Source organism: Anser cygnoides, chromosome 1, assembly GCF_040182565.1.
Source record: "Anser cygnoides isolate HZ-2024a breed goose chromosome 1, Taihu_goose_T2T_genome, whole genome shotgun sequence".
NCBI lineage: Eukaryota > Metazoa > Chordata > Aves > Anseriformes > Anatidae > Anser > Anser cygnoides.
Genome location: NC_089873.1, coordinates 93,196,369 through 93,217,718, shown reverse-complemented (window position 1 = coordinate 93,217,718; position 21,350 = coordinate 93,196,369). Strand labels below are relative to the sequence as shown.

Below are 21,350 nucleotides of genomic sequence, written 5' to 3'. Positions count from 1 at the left end.
GTTAACACATTCTGCAAGACAGTGTTTGTTACAGTCAGACATCAATGTGTGAGGGATGGTAATGCATTTAAACATCCACACCAGAAGTTTCTTGGCTGTGTCCCAAAGCAAGTTCCCTCAGCTGTTCACCAGTTTGGGAGACAGGCTTTGGTCATAATCAGTTATTCAGCAAAGGGTGATCTTTATTTGAAGAAATGCGAGGAAGTTTGAGAAATCATCTGGATCAGAAAAAGAAGAGCAGATCAGGAAGAAATTGCCAAGAGTCAACAGCTCTGTAAAAGATGAGGTGGAGTAATTTACAGTGCTACAGGGCGAGTGAGGAAGGATGATTGTGTTGCTTAGGGTGGTAGATAGAAACAGATAAATGTTAAACTATTCTGTTGAAATTGCTAATCTTGTCAAAATGTTCCCAGATAACCCTCATCTCAAAACAAGAGAGAGGATTTTGAGATTCTTTTCTTTGAAACAGAATCTGTCTCTGTCCTTCCTCTGAACCAGAGAGAAAAAGATACCATCTTTTTTCCCGTTAGAGAGCAGTGAAGATGAGAAAGGACTTGCTTAGTTACTCCTCTCTTCCTGGCAGGAACAGACTTTCCTTTCAAAAATCAGCTGTTTGCAAGTTCTTGATTGTAGCCGTCTTAAAACCACGAACAGTTTTTTTTTCTCATTTACTTTACAACGTTTATGCAATGTTAGGGTGAAATCTGCAGTGCTGCAGAGATTCACTAGGAAATTTCCTTGATATTTGCTAACAGCACAGTTGTGTTATTAATTCTAGTTATTATTAATTGAAGTTATTAAACTAGTTAAACAAATAACATAAACCATTGGACATTTTTGTATCTTAGTTGCTTATGGTAATAACAATGCTTGTTTCCAAATTATATATTTTTAAACTAAGATATCTGGAGAACCTTTATATGTAGATTAATATATAGAGATGTTTAAATGGTGTAAGTTTCATAAATTAGTGTCCTTGTTATATCTTCTAAATGCTTTGATATGTTTTAATACCACAGCCTGCGTAAAACGCCTGTGTGGTTTTCTCTTCTGTATTAAATGTCTGTAAAATATCTGCTGGTCTTTGAAGAATAGAAATCCATCACTTACGTTATCAATGAAAAGTAATACTCTCAACACTGATCTATTAAATGATTTTGCAAATGTGTACTTTTTTTCTAGTTGTGTAACTTTAAAGATATTAGTAACAGTTGCAGCAAGTTCATGTCAGCATTTTTACTAGAAACCTTTACTTTTTATCTGCAAAAATTGGAAAATACGGTAGCTGTGTATTCAGCATTTCTGCTTGCGAGCAAGTGATTCTACAAAATCCAGCACACACAAGTATTTGTATAAGCGAGACAGAAATGAAGATGCTTCTTTATGGGCACGTGAACCAAAACTTGGTAAATTTGTGAATGATCTTTTAGGCTTTGTAATATTGTAATATTACAGAATATTATAATATTGTGTCTGTGTAACAGGGCAAAGTTCATGTATTTATGTGGACCTCCCAGAATACCCCAAATCTCTTGATCACATGGCTAAGGATGCTTGCTGCATGAGTAGACATGAACTGGTGGCAAGTGTTGATCTGCTGGGTAGTTCTTCTCTGTAAGGAGGACTTTTGTTAGCTTTGGGTGTGTTTTCCTCAAATAGTGTGAGTGTGGGAAATTTCTCTGACCACATAGGGCCACCTACATCTGAACCAGTTGTCTAGACAGTGTTTGCACACAGTAATGAGAAATAGGGCATGATTCTCTATCCAGAAGACTCTTCATTATTAGCTCCCAAGAAGTGAAAAATATTAACCCTGATAAATATTTGCTTTTTGAAGAGATAAAATTGAGGGCGTAGCTTAAAGCAGTTCTTGAGGGGTCAAAATGGCCGTTTTACAGCCTGGATAAAGAAGGCGAGAGTGGTAGTGTGTTCAGCTGCATTTTTGTTGTAAATTTTCTTTATGCTTCAGATAGTGGTAGAAAATAGTTACTCATACATAAGAATATTCATGAAGTGGAAATAATTTGTATGCTTAAAAAAAAAAGATTCTGACACTGCTAAAAGATAAGAACATTCACAAAACCAACTTTAAACCATATTTTTTACTAAATGTAGTGGTCTTGATAATTTTTCTAAAACAATAATGAAATAACACTTCATGATACAGAATTTTGTAATGTCTTACAGTACCCAAAAGTCTCTTTACAGATTAGGAAGCTTAAGGACCTCAAAGTATTTAGTGACTTAATAGAATTATAAGAAATTGCGGTTCCCAAGTTTTTTTTTCATTGTTCTTAGAATTTTTTTTTATAGCATGAAATGATTTTTCATGTGACCTGTTAATTTTGCCAATGTTGAGTATTGAATAACATTCACTGCAGTTAAAAAAGTGTTGCCATCTAACCTATTCTTACTCAGCTGCTTCCACTTCTCCATCTTTCTTGCTGATATTTTTCTTATCAATGGTATTTTTTTATCTGCTTCTTTCAGTGATGTTTATGAGAAGAACCCTGATTAACAAGAAAAGCAAAATTCAGATTGCCTCCAGATTGCTTTTACTCACATAGTAAATCAGCAATTTTCTTTTTGTAATTATTTTGGAGATATGTTTCATTTGATTTACTGCAGATCATGTTACAAGAAATGTTACTCAATAGATGCTGTGGCCAGTGGTAGGTTATCATACCTATCAAGTGAGACATTCTTTCATATACGTGATGGTATAGGTTGTGTCCTGTCTGCGTATGTACTAGATACTGATTTCTTTCATGATGAAGCATTAAGTTCTTGAATTCCACTTTTGACTACAGTCTATTCCTTTTTCTCCCCAGCATGAGTTTCAGAATAGTTAATCACAGCCTCAGCTGTTGCTCACAGGTTTTAGAGACTGGCAGTCTAGGCATCTCTTCTACTACTGGTGTAATTCTTCTAGCAAGTAGATGGTGATCCTGGATTCCCATTAAACATCTCTGACAAAAAAAAAAAAAAATCAGGAAAAAAACCCTGTAGAGGTGACTACTTAAAGTGCAAATAGCAGCTATTTTAGCAATCAGGTACATAGTTCAGGGGGAAAAAGCCTTTCACAACTTGGTCACATTTCCTTCTCTTCTTTTTTTCTTTTTCTTTTTTTTTCCCTTCTTCTTCTTCCTTCTTTTTTTTTTTTTTAAGTACTCATTTTAACAAAACTGACATTCAGAAGTTCTTTCTTCCCTGTAGTCTTAATCTGACATTGAGTTTCTTAATGGAACCACCCTTTGAGCCTTCCACTCTTGATTTGTTGTAATTTTCACTTCCAAGTGCCTTTCCTGTAGCTATTTGTTCTGCTTAGAGTTAGTGTTTCAGATCTTGTCTTACTCTTCGGGAGAGAAATTTTCCTGCTTCTCCCAACTGTTCTTTTTCTAGTTTTCCAGGATTCAGATGAAAAGTTAATTTGCCCTTCAGTTAATCAAGGCTGTGTTTTGCTTCTGTTTTCACCATTATCTGAAGAATCTTAGCCAATTAGGAAATTGTTAAAACACAGATTAACCTTAAGTGTAAATTAAGGACCTAAAATGTTTGTATTAGTCCTGGAGGGAAAGTCGTGCAAGTTTAAAAGAACAACCTGTCCTCTTCAGTTAATGACCAACTGCTTCTTGAGCAAACTTTTGAGATTGACAAAGCCTTAATTAAATTGCTTATATTCTCAGGTGTGGATCTAATCCAACACTCATTGAAGTTGATTGAAGTCAGCAAGCTTTAGGTAGACCTGAGTCTAACACAAAAGAGGTGTTTGAGTACTGTAGCCACTGTGTCACAATAATTGTAAAAAGCTCAGCTTCTTCTTTCTGTCTCCAGCTGAAAAATGATGTGGTGGCTTTTCTTTTGCGCCAAGTGACACCTGGAATACAAAGACTCTAGGATGCTCTCCTCAAGTCTGTGGAGCTGTTCCTTTCATTGGTATTATCTCCATGTTGTTATAAAACTGAGACGACTTTTTAACCCTGCTTTAATTTCTGTTTTAATTTTCACCTCTTGCAAAAACCTCGGTATAAGATGAAGTGATGAGTGAGGCACACCAGAAGAGTTAGGAGCATTGCTTCTGTAGTTGGCAAGAGTTAGATTTTAGAAGCATATTACTCTTAGCATTTAGCAAGCAGCAAGTGGAAAATCAAAGGAACACTGGGAGCATTAATGGAGCTCCTGGCAGATGCGACAAATACTGCTAAGTGGGATCGAGGAAATAATTTACTACCTTGCTCCTTTTAAAAGTTCTCTGATGGGCCTTGGACTGTAAGGCTGTTTCACGTGATTGAGAGGACTTCAGGCGTGTTTAACAGAAAAGAAAAAAAGCTTATGCAGCTCACCTTCATAACGCTCCGTTTTTAGAGTTCAATGAGATTACGTTGGAAGACTGATGTTACTAAAAAATCAAGTGGGTCAGGCCTATTAGTAACGTCCTGTGTGTTTTTTCCATTCACGTCCTAGAACGTGTTCCTTCCAAATGGTGATGTATCTAACCCAGATTAGTTTTTACTTGGGGAAATATAGGCTGAGTTATATCCTTACCTGTTTTTTTTTTTTTAATGTACACAGTCAGAGGGAACAGTTGGCACTCTGCAGTTCTCTGCTGTAAAAAACTGAAGAGTGAGGAAAGCAGGGGGGATTATGGATATCAACAACTTGTCTCAGGGAACCTGCAGTGACTGGCTAATTATCTGATGATACCTTTCAAAAGCTGGGGAAAATGATCCTAATTTACAACACATGTGGCTGTTTGACATACTCTGAAGGGCCCATGCTTCTCAGCTGGCTCTATTTGGATTGTTTGCACAGACAATGGGCCTAAATCCATGGAGCAAGAAATCGACAAGTAAGGTTAAGTTATATTTTAATATCTTGTTACACCTTCTGGTTCAGAAGTTTTGATTCCAAAAATGTCATTTCTGGATGTGTTCAAAGATTTTGTTTTCTGTCTATCTAGGGACCTGAGATCTCTGTAGATAGTATGAAAAAAATGGTTTATTTGTGTATTTAGAGATTTGCAGCTTACGATATGCTGAGTCGTGATTGTTTTTTTTTTCTCTGTTTCTAAATATACAATATTTTAATGTAATTAATAGAGGAATCTGTGAGTTTGCACCAGATTGCAAAATTTCATTTAAGATTGCAGCTGGATCTTGGTGGGTGATATGTTGTGCACAGGCCTAATCATAAGTTGCTGTGCATTTGGCCGTGCTTAACTTTGCAGTGCTGAGCTGGATATCTTCCCAGGGTGTGACTGAGGGGCAACTTCAGAAGTCAGATTTCCCCATTATAGCTCACTTTGATCACCAGAAAAGCAACAGTGACTCTCTGAATTTATGTTAATGGCCGTGCTGTCATGTTTGTACAAAGATGCATCTGAGATTGAATTAGTGTTTTTGAGGACTCTGATTATAAATGTATTTTGTTAATGATTCACTGAATCAAAATATATCTGTGGATTATTGTGGATAACTGTTCTGTAGTTTTTGCCTTTTTTTTTTTTAGTACCCTTTTCTGATTGAAAGCATAAAGTTGAGACAAATGTGGCTTACAAGTAGCACAGATGCCTGTGGTAAATTTTGAAACCTGTAAAGCAAAACAATACATCACTGAGTTTTCTGCTGAATGATTTGCTTATGGTTGATCATCCTGCACCAAAGGATGCAGGTTGTCTATCCTTCCCAGTACTTAATTTTTCAGCATCCCTCAGTGGTGTCAGCATCCATGGGGGTTTGCTAACAGGAGACGTTGCAGGGAGGCATCGCTTGTATAAGTCAGACCTAGGAAAGCATGAAATCGTTACTGCTCTTAGGATCTGTTCTGTTGGACACCTCGAAAACCTCACACCTCCCTCTTTCTCTTTCTGCTCTTTCGTTCTCCCTCAGAGGCACCTTCTTGCCACTTAAAATAAGCAAGCCAACAGAAAAAAGTTGCTTGTGGCTACTTCAAGGGCAGGGAGGCTGTAGAAGGTGAGGAGGAGAAGGTGGCTTTGGGTAGCGCCTGGTATGGTGGAGGCTGAGTCTTCAGGCTGCTTTGTGCCACTATAGCAGAAGTGGTGGCACCACCAGCGTTTGAAATGCAGAGGGAAATTGTTATATCTTTTATCTGAGCGGTATGACAGATCGCAAATCTGTAATAATGGATAAAAAATATGCTGACATCTCTATAAATTCCAGTAGATTATGTGTGTGTTTTAATGCTTACTCTGCTGACTGCTTTTTGCTGTCACATAATTTTTGAAGAGAAAATGTAAAAGCCACTGAAGAGGAGTAATTCTGATATTTGCACACAGTGATTTTATGTATAAGTGGAATAGCAATGAGTTGGTAGAAGCACTGATCAATGTGTGATAGAAGAAATGTTATGAAGTCTTGCTTTCTTTAGTGTTGTGACAGGCAGCCCAGTCAAATAAAGTTGCATTTAGAACATGAGGGTAATACTTACGAGACACAGAATTGCATTTGTAATATAATATATTATGGGTTTAATTTTCTAAGTAGCCACAATTCCAAGGGACACTTACAAGCTAGCAGTTTAAAGCTGCCTCTTCCCACCTCACATTTCATGAAGAATGAGCTGAAAGCAAAATCTGTTTTGTTCTTCCAGAACAGAAAATAGCTTTTTATTTTCACAGTTGGACACCAAATTATAACAGTTTTGTTTTTTTTAGCAATTGAGATTAAAGCTAAAGGTTAGAATCTCACAAGCAATTTATACATTCATATTTCAATTTACAATGCATACAGAAAGACTTGGAGAATTACTTAAATAAACCAAACAGATATAAAAATAATTTTTCATTTACCAGTTATATGATATTACCTTGTCATTAAAAATAAAAAGAAAAAAGTCCCACAGAGTTGTCACTGTCAGACCAATTTCATATTTTTCTTTGGATATAGGTGAATTTTTGTACTAGCTGTGCATGAACAGGAGGTTATTTTGCAGTATCCGTAGGAGCTGGATTAAATATCATGTTTTGTGGTTCCTCTAGGTCAGCTGTTCCCATAGTGTCTCCCTACAGTGGAAATACAGATTGGCCAATGGAACACGTGTGCTGTAGTCCAATTACAAAAGGTTAGGTAAAGTACGGTGTGCCTTGGTGGACCTGGATCTCTGACATTTCTTCCTACATTGTTCTGTCTTAAACCTTACTTTTGTTGGCCTGTTTTGTCAAAAGCCAACAAAATCACTTATATATGTCTTTCAGTTTGATGTGAAACAAGTAATTCATTAATTAGAAAGGGGCTGAACAGAGATAATTGTGTGAGTTGTTTGGTGAAGACAGGAGAAACCTTTAGGCAAAAGATGCATTTGTTTATGCATTTTATTTTGGTAGCCAAAGCATGTGGGCATTAGCAAGTTATGAATTGCATATGTTTAGGTGGACATTTTGTCTTAAAAACAGCCCATCTGAGGGTTCAATGTATGTTCAAGGGTGTTGCACGATATGTCCAACCTTCTTCATGATCTGTAGGTAAAAACCAGCACTCAAATGCCGATGAATATAAGTGGACTAGATACATGTGAGGAAAATGTTGGACAGGAAAACTGCTGTCCAGCTTCCATCTTTTAACTTTGACACCTGGATTAGCCATGACTACTCCTTAACACTGTAAGCAAAGAGCCATGTGAAGGCAGAATGATCTTTGTGAGTTTCAGCTGTATTTTAGAAATTCACTCGCTGTAAATTAGAATTGATTGTGTCTGTCGGTTTGCCTAAATCTGATTATAAAATACTTAGGATTTGTTTTTATTTATTTATTCATTAGATTTTTCATTATCTAGCTTAATAATGTTTAATTCTATATGGTGTCTGGTCAACCAAAACTTCTGTAGGTAGGAAAAACTGTGAGCATAGACACAGGTGACTACATCAGGTAGATGTACCAAGCCATAGCAATTGAAAAGTTATTTTTCTCAAATGTAGTGAAGAGAGTCCCTGTCTGGGAGCTTCCCTGTGGGTGTCACCATTCTTCTGCTACTGCTCAGTTTGTAATTTTGGCAGTGTGTTGTTTTCAGTATGTTGGCTTGGGACTACTTTATGGATGGTTTATTGTGAGTTGGTTTTATGGTGCCCTTCGTGTTGGAACTCTAATGATACAGAATATATGTTAATTGTTTTAGGCTAATTAAAAACAAGCATTTGCCTTTATGCCAGAGCGCTGTTTGTCATCATCTATTGAGTGTGCAGTCTCAGTACTTAACCTAGCAGAGTTTAAAACTAGATACTGCATGAAAACCTGAACTGCCTGTCAGTAGTTGAGTGCTGGGTCATTCTACTGTACCAACAAAATAATGACTTTTCTACAGAGCATATTACTATTTAGTCACAAAATACTACAGAGTTGGTATAGTTAAAAAAAAAAAAAAAAAAGAATGCAATTTGCCCCAAGTTCTGTGGCAGAACAAGAATACAAGTGTTCTTGTCTAGATCTTTAGTCAAAAGTCCTTCCTTTCTGTAATACTCATTGCTTGGTTGTGGCTTTCTTTGTTACTCTAGAAATAGAACATATAATTTTCCTAGCAGTAAATCATTCAAATTAAGGTGTTCAGTTTACATAAACTCTTTCCCCCTGCTTTATGAGAAAACTGGCTGGTGAGTTTAAGAGAATTAATGTAAAGGCAGCGTGGAAGATAATGCTGTAGAGGGTTCAATGGCTGGCACTGGCTTGAGCAGAGAAAGAGGAAAGAGGATAGATGGATTTGAAATAATTTGCTTTTGATGTTTTGTTTCAGTGACCATAACGAATTCAAATTTTCCACTCTGATTTTAAAAATGTACATGACAAAATTCAGAACATAGAGCCACATTTTGATCTCAATTGCTCTAATAGGAATCTGGAATAACTCTTAGATTTTGGTGATGTATGCAGCTGCAGCTGAGAGAGAGCCCAAGCCACAGCTATAATGTTTCATCTTCTGTTCATGCATTTAAAGAGGAGGAACTTGCAGGCTGGAATCTGAAGAAATGGTAATGAGTTCACTGGCCTGCTATTTTTTATTATTTGTTGTATTTGGAGCGTCAGTATCACACGAGTGTGAGATAGGAAATTTCCCAGTGAAATTGGTTCATTTTTACAGTATGATTGTACATATACATAAACAGGTGTGCAGGTACGTGCATATTCTACTGTAACCCCCTTTCTCTTTCCTGACAGTAAAATCTCTATCTAAACTATGGAGGTTTATTTTAATTTTTATTTTTTTTCAGTAGAGGGCATACAGCAAATTCATGATATTTGGATGAGTCCCATCTTTGTCCAGTGTTTTGAATCTTTCATACTATATTATTCCCCCTCTCATGAAATCTTGCAGGAATGTGTAGCTGAAGGAATAATGCGGAGACTGAATCCTAATCGATCAAAGCTCTGACATTTTTATAGGCCTCTGTTTAGTTAGACGCAGGGTTCTGCAGAATTGCATAAAGTCCTTTGTAAATCAGTTTCCACTTGCCAGACTTGTTGCCTTGGAGGAGCTGAATTGGATCCTGTTGTTTCAGATGGGGCTGGAGAGGCAGGAAGGGGAAAGGTCTCAATCAAACTTAGTTTTTCAGCAATGGAGAAAGCGAGTTACAGAACACACAAGTGCTGTTAGGCCTAAGAGTAAGGATGTCAAGGTACTTACAAAATATGACAAAATTTAAATTTTCAATCTTTCCAACACTTCTTTTTTTCAGGGTAGTAAGCTTATGATATTTTGTAGCCAGGGATGGAAGACTACACCTAATGGCATGTGTATTTAAAGCTTTCCAGTATATTATATATTATTATATATAATATATCCATTAAATGTTTAATTTATTATTTGCAGTGTAACTTTATTTTAAAATCAGATTTGTTGGCTCCAAGGGCTCTGGTTTTATATCAGATTTTAAAGTTATCAATCCAGTGAGACGATTGGTAGAATTTCAATATCTGAAAAAAAAGATTAGTCATACATTTGTTTTAAAAGTGAATGAGTAAACTTTATAACAAAATATTTTTTACTTTAGGCAAAAAGAAACTGTGAGAGACCTAGCATTTGGCCTAAAATATTCAGTCTAATGCTAATAAGCTCTACTTGAATTTTCTTATGGTATTTTTATTTCCAGTTAGGAGTCATGAGTGCTTTAATATAACTTCACATTTATGCAGCTTCTTTTATCTGGATTTTTTTTTAAACCAGCAAAACAAGTTATAAATGGAAATAATCTTATATGCTTGTTTAAAAGCAACAGTTATCACAGGAGGGTGTAAATTATTTAAGATCGCGTATCCTCCACAAACAATTAAGACAAGAAATGATGCGTTCTGTGTTCAGTGAAAGACAAACCAGAAATTAAGGCAACGCACCATAATTCTAAGAGAGCTATTCAGAAGTTGTTGTTGTTGGCTTCAGGTTTTAATGCATAACCGTATAGACTCTTTGAAAAGTAATTTACCTTGGATTGAGAAGCCAAAGCGCTGAACATACCAGTGTAAATGTGTTCTTCACTTAAACTACGGTGTGACGTTAGGTAGAAAAGAGACTCATAGGAGTGCTAGCTGTCCGTAGGGTATTGCCGCATTGCATGTGACAGAGCCAAAAGACACTTCTCCGTGGCTGTATCCAGAAGACTAGGGAGGGTTTATTTCTTTGGTAGATTAATAGAAGTAAGGAAGAGGCTTAAAAGTAGGTGCGTCAGCGAATAGCAAGTGTCCTTCCCAAGAGAAAGCGGAGAGGTCCGTCATTTATCTTATCATTAGCTTCTATGCTTTGAATTAATTTGCAAAGTCCTCTCTAGTGAAAAGTACAGAGTAAGGTACTTAGTCTGTACTTTTTTAAGTAATTATTCCAAAGCATGTGTTTCCGCTATGATAAGTAACTACACACAGCAGTTCTGACTGTGATGGAAAACAGGAGATACCTGAAGGCTGTCCTCTGCTTGCACAGACTACAGGAGTAAGGGTATGCAGCTTGGTATGACAAAACCAGCAAGAATAGCTACTATTTTACTAATTAGATGTCCTTTACATTTTGGGGGTTTATTGGTTACCAAAAGGTTTGATATTTTTCCTCTTTAGTAGATAAATTTAACAAGCTTAGTGATTTTTCAAAAACAAGCACATGGTGGCATCACCACCCCTGGGGGTGTTCAAGGAAAGGTGGGACATGGTTTAGTGGGTGACGTTGGTGGTAGCGGGATGGTTGGACCAGATGATCTTGGAGGTCTTTTCCAACCTTAATGATTCTAGGATTCTATGATTCTGTGATTTAAGGATGCATTTATTAACTGTAAGACAGTGCATTCTTGTGCCAGAGGAGCTTGTGCATGCTGAGGTTCATATGGGATGTGCGTGTTTTTTTTTCTTGTGTGTGGTAAATGTGTGTATGATGAGGTGTCTTAAGTGCCCTGAGAAATAGCATTAGAACCAGTTTTGTTGTCCTGCTCTAATGGTATAATTTATGGATGCTCTTTTAGGATAGCTAGTACTTTTTTCAAGTTTCTAAATGCATCTAGTATTTACTTTCAGTTAAACAAATAACTTTAAAAGATGCAGGTGTGAAGACTGGAAAAAGTAAAGTGCTGAAGTTAAGAGAGCTTTTCTTTCCTCTTCCCCTCCTCTGTTGGGATGAGAAACCTATGTTCAGTGTTCCACACCAAATTACATGAACTTTGCAAGATAATGTAAACAAGTCCAGTGTTGAAAAACATGTTTGGTCTGTGCTAGATGGCGCTGTTTAATCCTACTGGGGGAGAGGGATACAGGGGAGGGGAGTTAGTGTGTAAAATAAACTTCTGGACTTAAATACTGTCTCTGCTAGGAGTTAATCCAGCCTATTTTATCCTCTAGTTGCCCCTACTTTCTCCCTTAACTACTGGGTAGTGCCCTACTAATGATTTTGGGGAGTGTTTCTTTATCATCTTTTAGTTTCCTTGTTGTTTAGTTACGTGAAAGATGGACCTAAATGTGGCAAAGCTTTTCTGTTGCACTTCTGCATAGTTTTGACCTTCCAAGGCGGTGGTACCCAACAAGCCAAACTGCGGCTGTGTTTCTTGTTAGGCTTTTGGAGCTGCAGGTAGATAACTTCCATTATCTGGAGTTGTGCTAGTGCATGGATTGTGTAGCTTGGCCCTCAGAAAATCGTCTCCCAGGCAAATAAATGATATTAAATAGCTGAAGCCATATGCTAAATAACTAAATATCTGTGATAAATAAATAAATAGCTGAAATTATGTAGCAGAAGAAATTCTGCATTGCTGCTTAAGATGTACTTTAAGTTATCTGATGAGCGTATGCCAAAAGCCAACAATCTAGAGTTGTTTTTTTTTTGTGTTAAATTTTCATCATTTACCTACTGTAGCTTGTTTTTTTTCTTCAGAATGTTCCTTCTAGATTGACTGTTCTTATCACTTGTGTGCTTTCGAGGGTTGTTTAAAAGGTCCTTCTTTTTCTTCCATGTGTCAAGGAAAAATGCAGCCGAATCACTGCATCTGTTTTGTTTAGCAGATTGCCACTTTGTGCCTTGGGTTCCCGCAGTTTGTAAGGGAAGTGCTGCAAAGTTATCTTAACGTTTCAAATTCAAATGTAAATCTTTCTTATTCAAAAACATTGTCAGTAAAAGAGGAAAAATTATCCTCAGAGATTTAGGAGTTAGAATATGGCTGAGCAAATCAAACATGCTTAACCTTTCGGTTGGAGGAGCATAAGTTTTTGTTTAGTTTTGCTTTTGCTGTGAATGATTTCGGATAGGCTCCACATCTTTCTGCCAAAGCTTTGCAGAGCTAACAGGAGTAAGGAAAGGTGCTTAAGACATGGAAATAAGCAGCTCTGAATCCCTAGCTTTGAATGCGTACCAAAGGCGGCGGGGTGTGTGTGTGTAAAGAATAAAGTGTCACCGTTTTTTCTTTGCTCATTTTTAGCACAGCCTTAATACTCTGCTAAAGAATTAAGTAGTAACTCACAAGGATAAAGAGTTGATATTTTTTCATCGGGAATTTTTCCCTGACAAAATCAGTCAGAATTGTTCACTTCTACATAAAATTGAGGTTTTACTCAGCTATGAGCTTTGTGTATTTTGTCTTGCATTTAGCTCATGTAACTTCATATATGATTTGCTGAGTTTCATATGGACAACTATGTCTGAATGTGCCATGGTAGAAAAGGAGTATTTTTGGATAACTTTCGTCTATGGCAAGGCTCTATAAGAAAAAGAAAGAAAAGGAAACAAGTTTGAAAGAAACGCTAAAGCTGTACACTGTTGACAATTGGGCATACCAGATATAATGTGTTTGTCAATTCACTCTCCTGAAATATCCCTTAAACGATTTTTAATGTCTTTGTTGTTCTTGTTAATATACTTTGTTTTTTCCCATCCTTCTGCTGTATTACCAACTGGTACTAACACACAAAATCCATTCTGCTCTCATTTGTCACCTCTGGGTCTTTTCCAGCATGAATACTTCAGTATATGTTCTCTCCCTTTCTGTTGGCATTTGTTTTGAGTTATTTTTCCCCACATTATGTTGTGAAGCTTTCTTTTTTCCAGGTAGCATCTAATTTGGTTTTGTTTCTCACATTCAGCATTGTGATCCTACTATCACTTTCCTCTTTATTTTTTTATTAATGAAAGCCACAGTAGTATCTTGTACATTTCTTAAGATGCTGCTGGCTAATGTAGGGATTTATACAATTGGTAGGTGTCTTTAAATAATGTGGTCATTAGTATGAGAATAATGAAATTAACCTCATTAAATAACCTTTCACTGCAGTCTAATGTTCTTCAGCACAAATAGAAGTCTATGATGATGTAGGTTTGGAGCATTTTATCTGAAAGGTTTTAGAAGAAAATTAAGTTGAAATCTTTTATATTTATGAAGGCCTAATTCTTCTGCAGTCTCTAAAATAATTAACATTCAATGTGGTTCTTGTATGAGCTTTCAAATGTGATTGATTTTTTAAAAAGTGATGCTTTTTAACTCTGAAACAAAGAAAAAAACAAAAACAACCTTCATGTTAGCTCAGGTTTTGTAATCACAAATAATCAACATTTAGTGAGGATACATTTTTTTAAATCCATTTTAACATAAAATATGTGCTTTTTACAATTCTTGATGTTATCTTAACAAAATGAATGAGCTTTCATTAGGAAAAAAGTAAAAAGTACAAGATTAAAGTAGATGAGTTAAATCAAGGTGTCCTGCTTGGTTGATTTAAATCCATGATTAAAATCAGTGATTTGATTTAAATCAATCCACTGTTCTTTCAGCCAGCTTGAAAGGGACAATTCTTCATTTCCTGCCTAATTAGAATTGCTTCTGTAAGATTAGTTAGGACTGTGCCTTGATGCATCAATTCTGCTACACCCACTGAATTGCCTGAACGTCATTTTGGAGGCAGAAGACCCTTTTCTCCTATTATTTTGTTGCTCTTTGCTTATATTGCCAATGCTTTCTGGAATTTTACATATTTTTTTGGTTTGTTTTTACTGCAATAGCTGAGAAGCATACAATGGCAAAACTGCTCACTTTTCGAGTAATGGTTTTAATGAAGTGGTGTTCGTGCTAGAACAGTCTACAAACATGTTCCTTAATTGCTGGTGATAGAAAACGGGGTCAGCAACTGTAGTTCACTTTGTCTGTAAAGGGTGTTTGCAGACCTTTCTTTCATTTCAACTTGCTGACTTCTTCCAGTATCGGTGGGGCTGATACTTTCCAGTACCTCTCCACAGTCTTTCCATTACACTTGTAAAATCCCCGTGCACCTTCTTCCCTGAGAGTTTTGTCTGTACAATGTGGCAGCTGGCACCAGGTGAGGTGCAAAGAGGTAACCAAGTAAATGAGGGGCAGTGGAGCCTCGTGATGGCTATTTTTCCATGTCCTTATGCCCCTTGGTGGGTCCTATGCAGACAAAGCAGGTTGTGGTGGAAGCTTGTCACCTCCCAGAAGCCTCTGAAACTTCTCTGCAGGGTGGATGCTCTGGTAGCCTGTCAACTTTTTTTTTTTACACACATATATTTATTTATTTTATCCTTTTTTTTTTTTTTTAATTTATCCTTCTCGAGCTCATGAAACTTCTGGGAGTGAGGTCTCTCTTATTTATCTGTAGAATTTACATTCAGGTTGTTGAGTTCCTAACCCGTTGGCTCCCTGTGGGGTACCCACAAGCAATGCAATCATATGAGCTTCATTTGCTTTAGGTGAAAAGAAAAACCTCCACCATATCTAAAGTAGGTTTCATGATAACAATATTCCAGTTATTTTTAGGAGTACAGAAGTATCCTAATATGACAAAACACTTTGTTCTTTGAAGTGGAATTAAATAGTAATAGCTATTACTGTTGTAGCTATTGTATCCATCCTGAGAAATGAAGTTATTTCAGCCTGGTGCGAAATAAAGGACAAATTCAGAATTCTGCATTTTGTTTGGGCATATAAACTGGTTTCTTCAGAAGAGCCTTTAGCTGTTGAATTCCTTTCTTTAGTTTGTCTGGAAGACAAATCCTAAGAAGGATGATCTTCGTGGCAGGACTGTGGATGATCGAACGCGAAATAATCTTGCCAAACACTGCTTGACTGGTGTCTGCCACGCACTGGAGCATTGTGATGCAGTGACAATAAGTTTCTTCTCCTTTACTTTTCTTTCTTAGATTGCACAGCTGTTTAAGGAAGAGATGACTACATACCCCAAATCCTTGGAGTCCCTAATACCATGAGATACAGGGGATGCATGGGACCATGTATGAAATAATAAATTATTAATGATGTGCAGTAATACTGTGTTAGAAAATGATACTGCCATTAAAGAATTTAACTCTACAGACGAAAATGACAAACGTGTAAGAGCTTGCTTGTACTTATGACAAAACAAACAAACAAACAAACAAAAAAACAACAAACACTGTGTTGTTAGATAGAAGATAATTTAAACTATGTTATGGAAATTTAATTTTCTAAAAAAGGAGTTGCCAAATAAAATTAGTTTTGAATTCAGGAAACCTCTTGTTGAGGGATTCAGACTAGCCATATGGTACTCTCTGGGAAACATCAAGGCAAGGGAAGTATTGAGTGGGCATTTATCACATTTTAGTCATTTTGAGAAGAAAATATGTTTTCATATTTTTATATGTACAAGATGCCTCATATTGCAATTTAATGAGAAAGAAATGCCATGTACCTAAGATAAATGTAGATAATGAAAACCTACTCAAATGCATTCAGCTTGATTTAAGGTGCCTTGTTTTGATTGTAGAATACTTATAATAATGAGAGGTATTTTTTTTAAACAGCTATGAGGGATATTAATTTTATGTTGGACTAATTTCATTACCGCAGCAGCCAATTTCAGATACTTATATGGACTGTCTAGAGAGGAAAAATATTGCTTGGAGTGGCTGTTGGAGCACAGAAGGCAGGTTCAAGTGTGAAGCTACTTGTAGGGGCTTCTTGTTGTTTGAGCCTAAAAAACGAGGCATGATGCTTATTAAATGGTGTCTTAGGATAATGCACAGGGCATAATGTGAATGCTGAAGCTGAAACGCTCTCATAACCCTGCAGCCTGGTATTTTGTCACTCAGTTCAAAGCTGCTTTGTGCCAGCTGCCTGTTGCTTCTTCCTGCTGGTCCTGGCTGTGCTGCAGCTGGCAGCCCTCCTCACCCTTGGCGGACATGGTGTTGGGTTTGGTGGCCCTTTGTTTTGCTGTTTTAAAACAAGTAGAGTAGCAGTTACGTCCATGGCAGAGTACACTGAGATTCACTGATGAAAACGGTAATATACAGGTAGGAAGCCTGAGATTTTTGGGCTTTTATTGACCTCTTTTGGAAAGGTACTTCAAAGTGCTGTTTGTGAAGGCCCAGGTTTGTAGGTTAAACAAAGCAAATCAGCCTATTGTTTGATTTTTGTGTGTGTATTTTCCTTTTTTTAACAGAGATCCAATTAAACCCAACCTAAAATTAGATACCTTATTGCAAATAGTGTTGATTTTTTTTTCCCCCTCGTGCCCACACAGCCCAGAGCACACGCGTGTCATGGTGTCCCTCTTCTCTTTCACACAAGCAGATATTGGTGTTTTTGTGAGGACACCGGTCTCTTAAAAAAGGCAACTTCTAAGGAATAAAACTTTGCAAAGTCACTTTTGTCTTTGCTGTGCGACATTTGTTTCCTATTAATTTAGAGTAAAAAGGCCTGTTGTCAGTATCAGGGCATTAAAAACATACATCATTCCCTAGGCCGTTCAGACATGGTCAGAGCTCACATAAATAATTCTCTAGCCTTGGTATTTCAGGGAGGGCACCATCTGGCTCCAAAAAAGAAAAAAGATTCCAGAACCAATAATTAGTTTTCAGGGTTTCTTCAGAATAATTAGGTATAACAGCATTAAAAAAGTGTGATAATTAATGCATGTTTTCTACAGAAGCTGGAGACTATGAGAGATTGACCTGCTTCCTCACAAAAGACAGAAGGACAAGTTTTTGTCTTTGGGGGCCAGGCTCTCCACCCCACTGCCAGTTCCCTCAGCACCCCACAGACACTCGGCGGTGGTGTGAGGTAGAGGAAGGAGGCTTTTGTTCGGTGGGGGGTGTTTGCTGCCAGGGACCCGAGGCCCAGTGGTGGCTGGGGTCTGCGGGGCCTACATGAATGTCCTCAGGCCTGAGAGCTGCAAGGGCCACCGCGTGGCTGCACTACTCAGGCATGCTTTGAGTTTGTGTCCAAAGCTGAAGCAGTCCCTTGCCGGGCCTTGTGAGTACTGTTTCTCTGCAGAAAACACAAGGTGACGTGCCTCTCTTCTATGAAAGAAGTAACTATGAAAGAAGTAAGGTTCTTCTCATTTATCTGGTGGTACAACACCATGAAGATTTGCACAAAGGCTCTGCCCTCGAGCAGCAGATCTGCTCCAGCCTAGCACCACGGTGGCTCATTGGCTTGGCCAACATGCATGCTGCACCACAAACACCGGGCCTTCTGTGGTTGTTGCACCACGGTAGCATTCTGAATACATGGTCATGTCTAGAAATGAGTAACTAGCAGTGTACACCTAAAAGTTTCTGCAGAGAATCAAAATGGCAACTCAGTCTTCTGTGTGTCTCCTCAGGGAAAAGTGGTATGGACAGCAGCAGCGCCTGGATAAGGAAATTGGTAATGGCCCCAATATGTAGGTCAGAACATCACGTCAAACTATACTTAGAAGTGCAGTAGTGCATTAATGCAGTTTACAAGAGCATAATGCACTAGAGAAGCTGTCATGCTAACTAAAAGTCAATAGTCTTCTCTACAAGGAGTTTCTGATTGGTCTTTAGGGGAGATGGCCAACTTGGCAGTGACCAAGATGTGTTTTTACAGAGTTGCAATGACAGCATATATGCTTGGCCATGCTGCATGGGAAGCCATGTATGTAAGGCTGGCTACTTCAAAGAAATTGCTGTTTACTCAGGTGTTCAAATCAAAATCGTTCAACTCTGTGCAGTTGCTATCATTTCCACTGCTGCTGTTCAGGAATGTCAAACTATGTCAAAACTAGTGGCACGTAACGAACATGTTCCTTAAAACCAGTGCAGTGTATTACACCAATAGCCAACATTTTTCTTCCTGCAAGCCATGGACGGGATTGTACCTGACGCTGAGGCACACAGTGCAAGCCTGGAGCTGGGGAGCTCATTGCATTGGGGTTACGCTGGAAACAGCAGTGGCTCCTCAGGTGCCTTGAAGAGGGCTACACAAAGGTTTGGTCTGGATGAGGTCTTTGAGCAATCGGTTGTTAGTGCCTCTGTATTATCTTATAAACGTTGTTCTTGGAGTTTCAAGAGGCTACCCCAATATGTAATAACTGGGAGAGAGTCCTATTCAGCATAACTGTTTTCTAGTAACAGCACTGCTCTGTTGTGCCCCAGTCTTCATGCTGTGGGACTATCTGTTATTGAAGATAAATATGTGCATAAGTACTTAAAAGACTGAACTTCTATGTTATTTCTGTTTCCACACACTTCTAGTAACTCTTTGGTACCTATTTGGGGACTAAAGATAGGCCTTACAATGCATGCTGCTGCTTTTAAACTTAATAGCAACACTGTATTGGCAGAAGCAATGTCTGCAGTTGGAAAATCCGGAAAGTAAATTGTATATTAATAATAAATAAATAGGAACCTTATTTTGCAGTCTCTAACCTTTCATGGTTTTCTCCAGTGGGCAGCTGAAACATATTACAGCAATTTATTCAATAACTGGCTAGTACATATATGCTGTTATGTTATATTGGAAAATCATTTGACACCATCAGCCTGTCAGCCAGATTAGATCTGCAGTTGAGTGGTCCTTTTCAGCATTTTTATATACACAGCATTATTTTAAGCAGTTGTTGTTTTTTTTTTCAAAACAATACAGAAATCACACATTGAAGAAAATTAACAGCACATCAGATGCTAGCTTACATATGCATGTACATATGTGAATACATACGGGGTTGAAACAGACCCCAGTATTTGGCAGCATTTCATACCATTGCACGTCAGTAGTCTCCGCAAATAGAAATGATAGGCAGTGAAATCATACCAGCCTTACGTATTTGCAGATCAGTGCAGATCATGTTTCACTATTGAATAAGAGTCTGTGTAATGATGACTATTTAATTTTTATGTAGTTTGTTTGTGCTGCTGCCACGCCTGTTAATTTTCAGGATACTGGTTAAGACAGGCAAAGACAAAACTTTAGAGATAAAGGTGCTGCTGTTTTCTCCTGTTACTGAAAGAGCACATCTGTTTCAGCTCATCCTCCTTCAGCAGCAGACAGTTGCCAGTACCAGGGCTGGCTACAGGCATCTGTGAAATTTAAAAAGCCGTGTCTGTGAGGAGCCCATTAAATCTAAAGAGAGCCTCAAAGGAGCTGTCAGTCACTTATTTTAGCATAAATCATAAGGATTTATCACATTATACTTTCAATGAGCTTTTCCCCCCTCACACCTATGTTATTGTGCCATCAGTGAAATGATAGGTCTTGTCTCTAGGTAACAAAGACCCGCTGATGATTCCACTGAGGCTATATTAATGTCATCTGTGTCGCTTTGTCATCTACCTTATCAGTAGGGAATGCAGTTGGAAAACAGATGTAGCAGCCAAAAGCCTATCATCAACCAGGGGGGATTTCCACTGAACCAGAGCCACCTGATGAACATAAAACAGAAACTTTCCATTTACCAATTGCTGGACATTTACTGTTTACTGTTTACAGCTGATACAGCTTATTCAACTCACCCCAAGCTATGGAAGGATAAATCTGCCTTTCATCTATGCCTTTTAAAGCTGTGAGTTCTATGAGACTTTTTTTTTTTTTGAGGTGTTTAATGCTTGTTTTTTGCCATAAATAAACAGAGCTCATTCACATAAAACAATACTCTGTACACATTATTCACAGATTGTGGTTGGTTCAGCTGGTTGGGTCTAGCTCGTTGCTTTGGGAGTAAACACTGCTAAAAACATCAAGCAGCAGGTTTGGCAAATAAGACTGTAGTATGTAAGCGTGGCAGGATACTGCCTGTTAAGTAGCTGAGGACCCCTCAGCCTGGTTGAGGGATAGTTAGTAAAAATATTCTTCTCATTTTCATATGCATACCTGATTTCAGGTGACTGCCTCAGCAAAGCAGCAGGGGAAGTTACAGCATATACTTCTGGAAGTTGCCAAACTTGCATTAACCAAATGTTTTATATCCTACTTATTGTGGTGTAAGGGATTATTATTGCACCAGTACAGTTACAGCTTTTGCAAGTGCTTCAGAGCTCTGAGTAAGAAAGAGGAGCCAAAATGATGCCTTTTCCACCTAGATTCTTCTCTGCTTGCTCAAAACCCTGTTGTGCTGTAGAGCAGGATGCTGCTACCAGACATCAAGCCAACAGCAGTCGGGATGTGAAATTTAGGACAGTTTTGCATGAGTAAGCAAATGCCCAGGTGAAGGCACTGATAATACGAGGGTGAAGTTTGCAGATCTGGACCATGCAAAATAGTAGATGTCTGTCCTTTTTCTTTGTTTCAGGATTACATATCAGAGCAAACCATGATTTGAAGTAGAGGAACAACAAGCACGGTTTAAAAAAAAAAAAAAAAAAGGAAAAGATTCATGAAAACTGTCAGGCATTAATTTTCAACATGGAAGGATCCTAGACAGGCAGAAGGGAAGTGCCTCTTCCCATAAGGAGGACTGTAGACAGAAAACAGAAAATTCAGACAAGAAAATTGGCTTAGAGCTGTGGCTGTTGTCGCGGTTCCTTTGCTTAAAAGGATTACAGTGACATTGATTTAACTGCATTAATTTTTCTAATTTCTTGTTAGATTTTCTCTCATAATTCCTAAAATTTTCCATTGCATTTGTTTACTATTCATTAATCTGGTCAGTTATTTA

General features: G+C 37.8%; 1 protein-coding gene across 6 annotated transcripts in view; it reads left to right on the top strand.

Moving 5' to 3' along the window:
- The window catches only part of ALCAM (activated leukocyte cell adhesion molecule), a 117,310-nt gene that overhangs the window by 49,747 nt on the left and 46,213 nt on the right, over window positions 1–21,350 (top strand). The window contains exon 1 of one of the 6 annotated variants that reach the window (XM_048057230.2): window positions 4,801–4,849. The exons of 4 other annotated variants lie outside the window; for them this stretch is intronic. In XM_048057230.2, coding sequence (XP_047913187.2) covers window positions 4,816–4,849 — 34 coding nt within the window. In that variant the 5' untranslated portion in view covers window positions 4,801–4,815. Of the gene's footprint in view, window positions 1–4,800; window positions 4,850–7,031; window positions 7,081–21,350 lie in introns of those variants that run through there. One more of the 6 variants, XM_048057231.2, reaches the window with a different exon arrangement.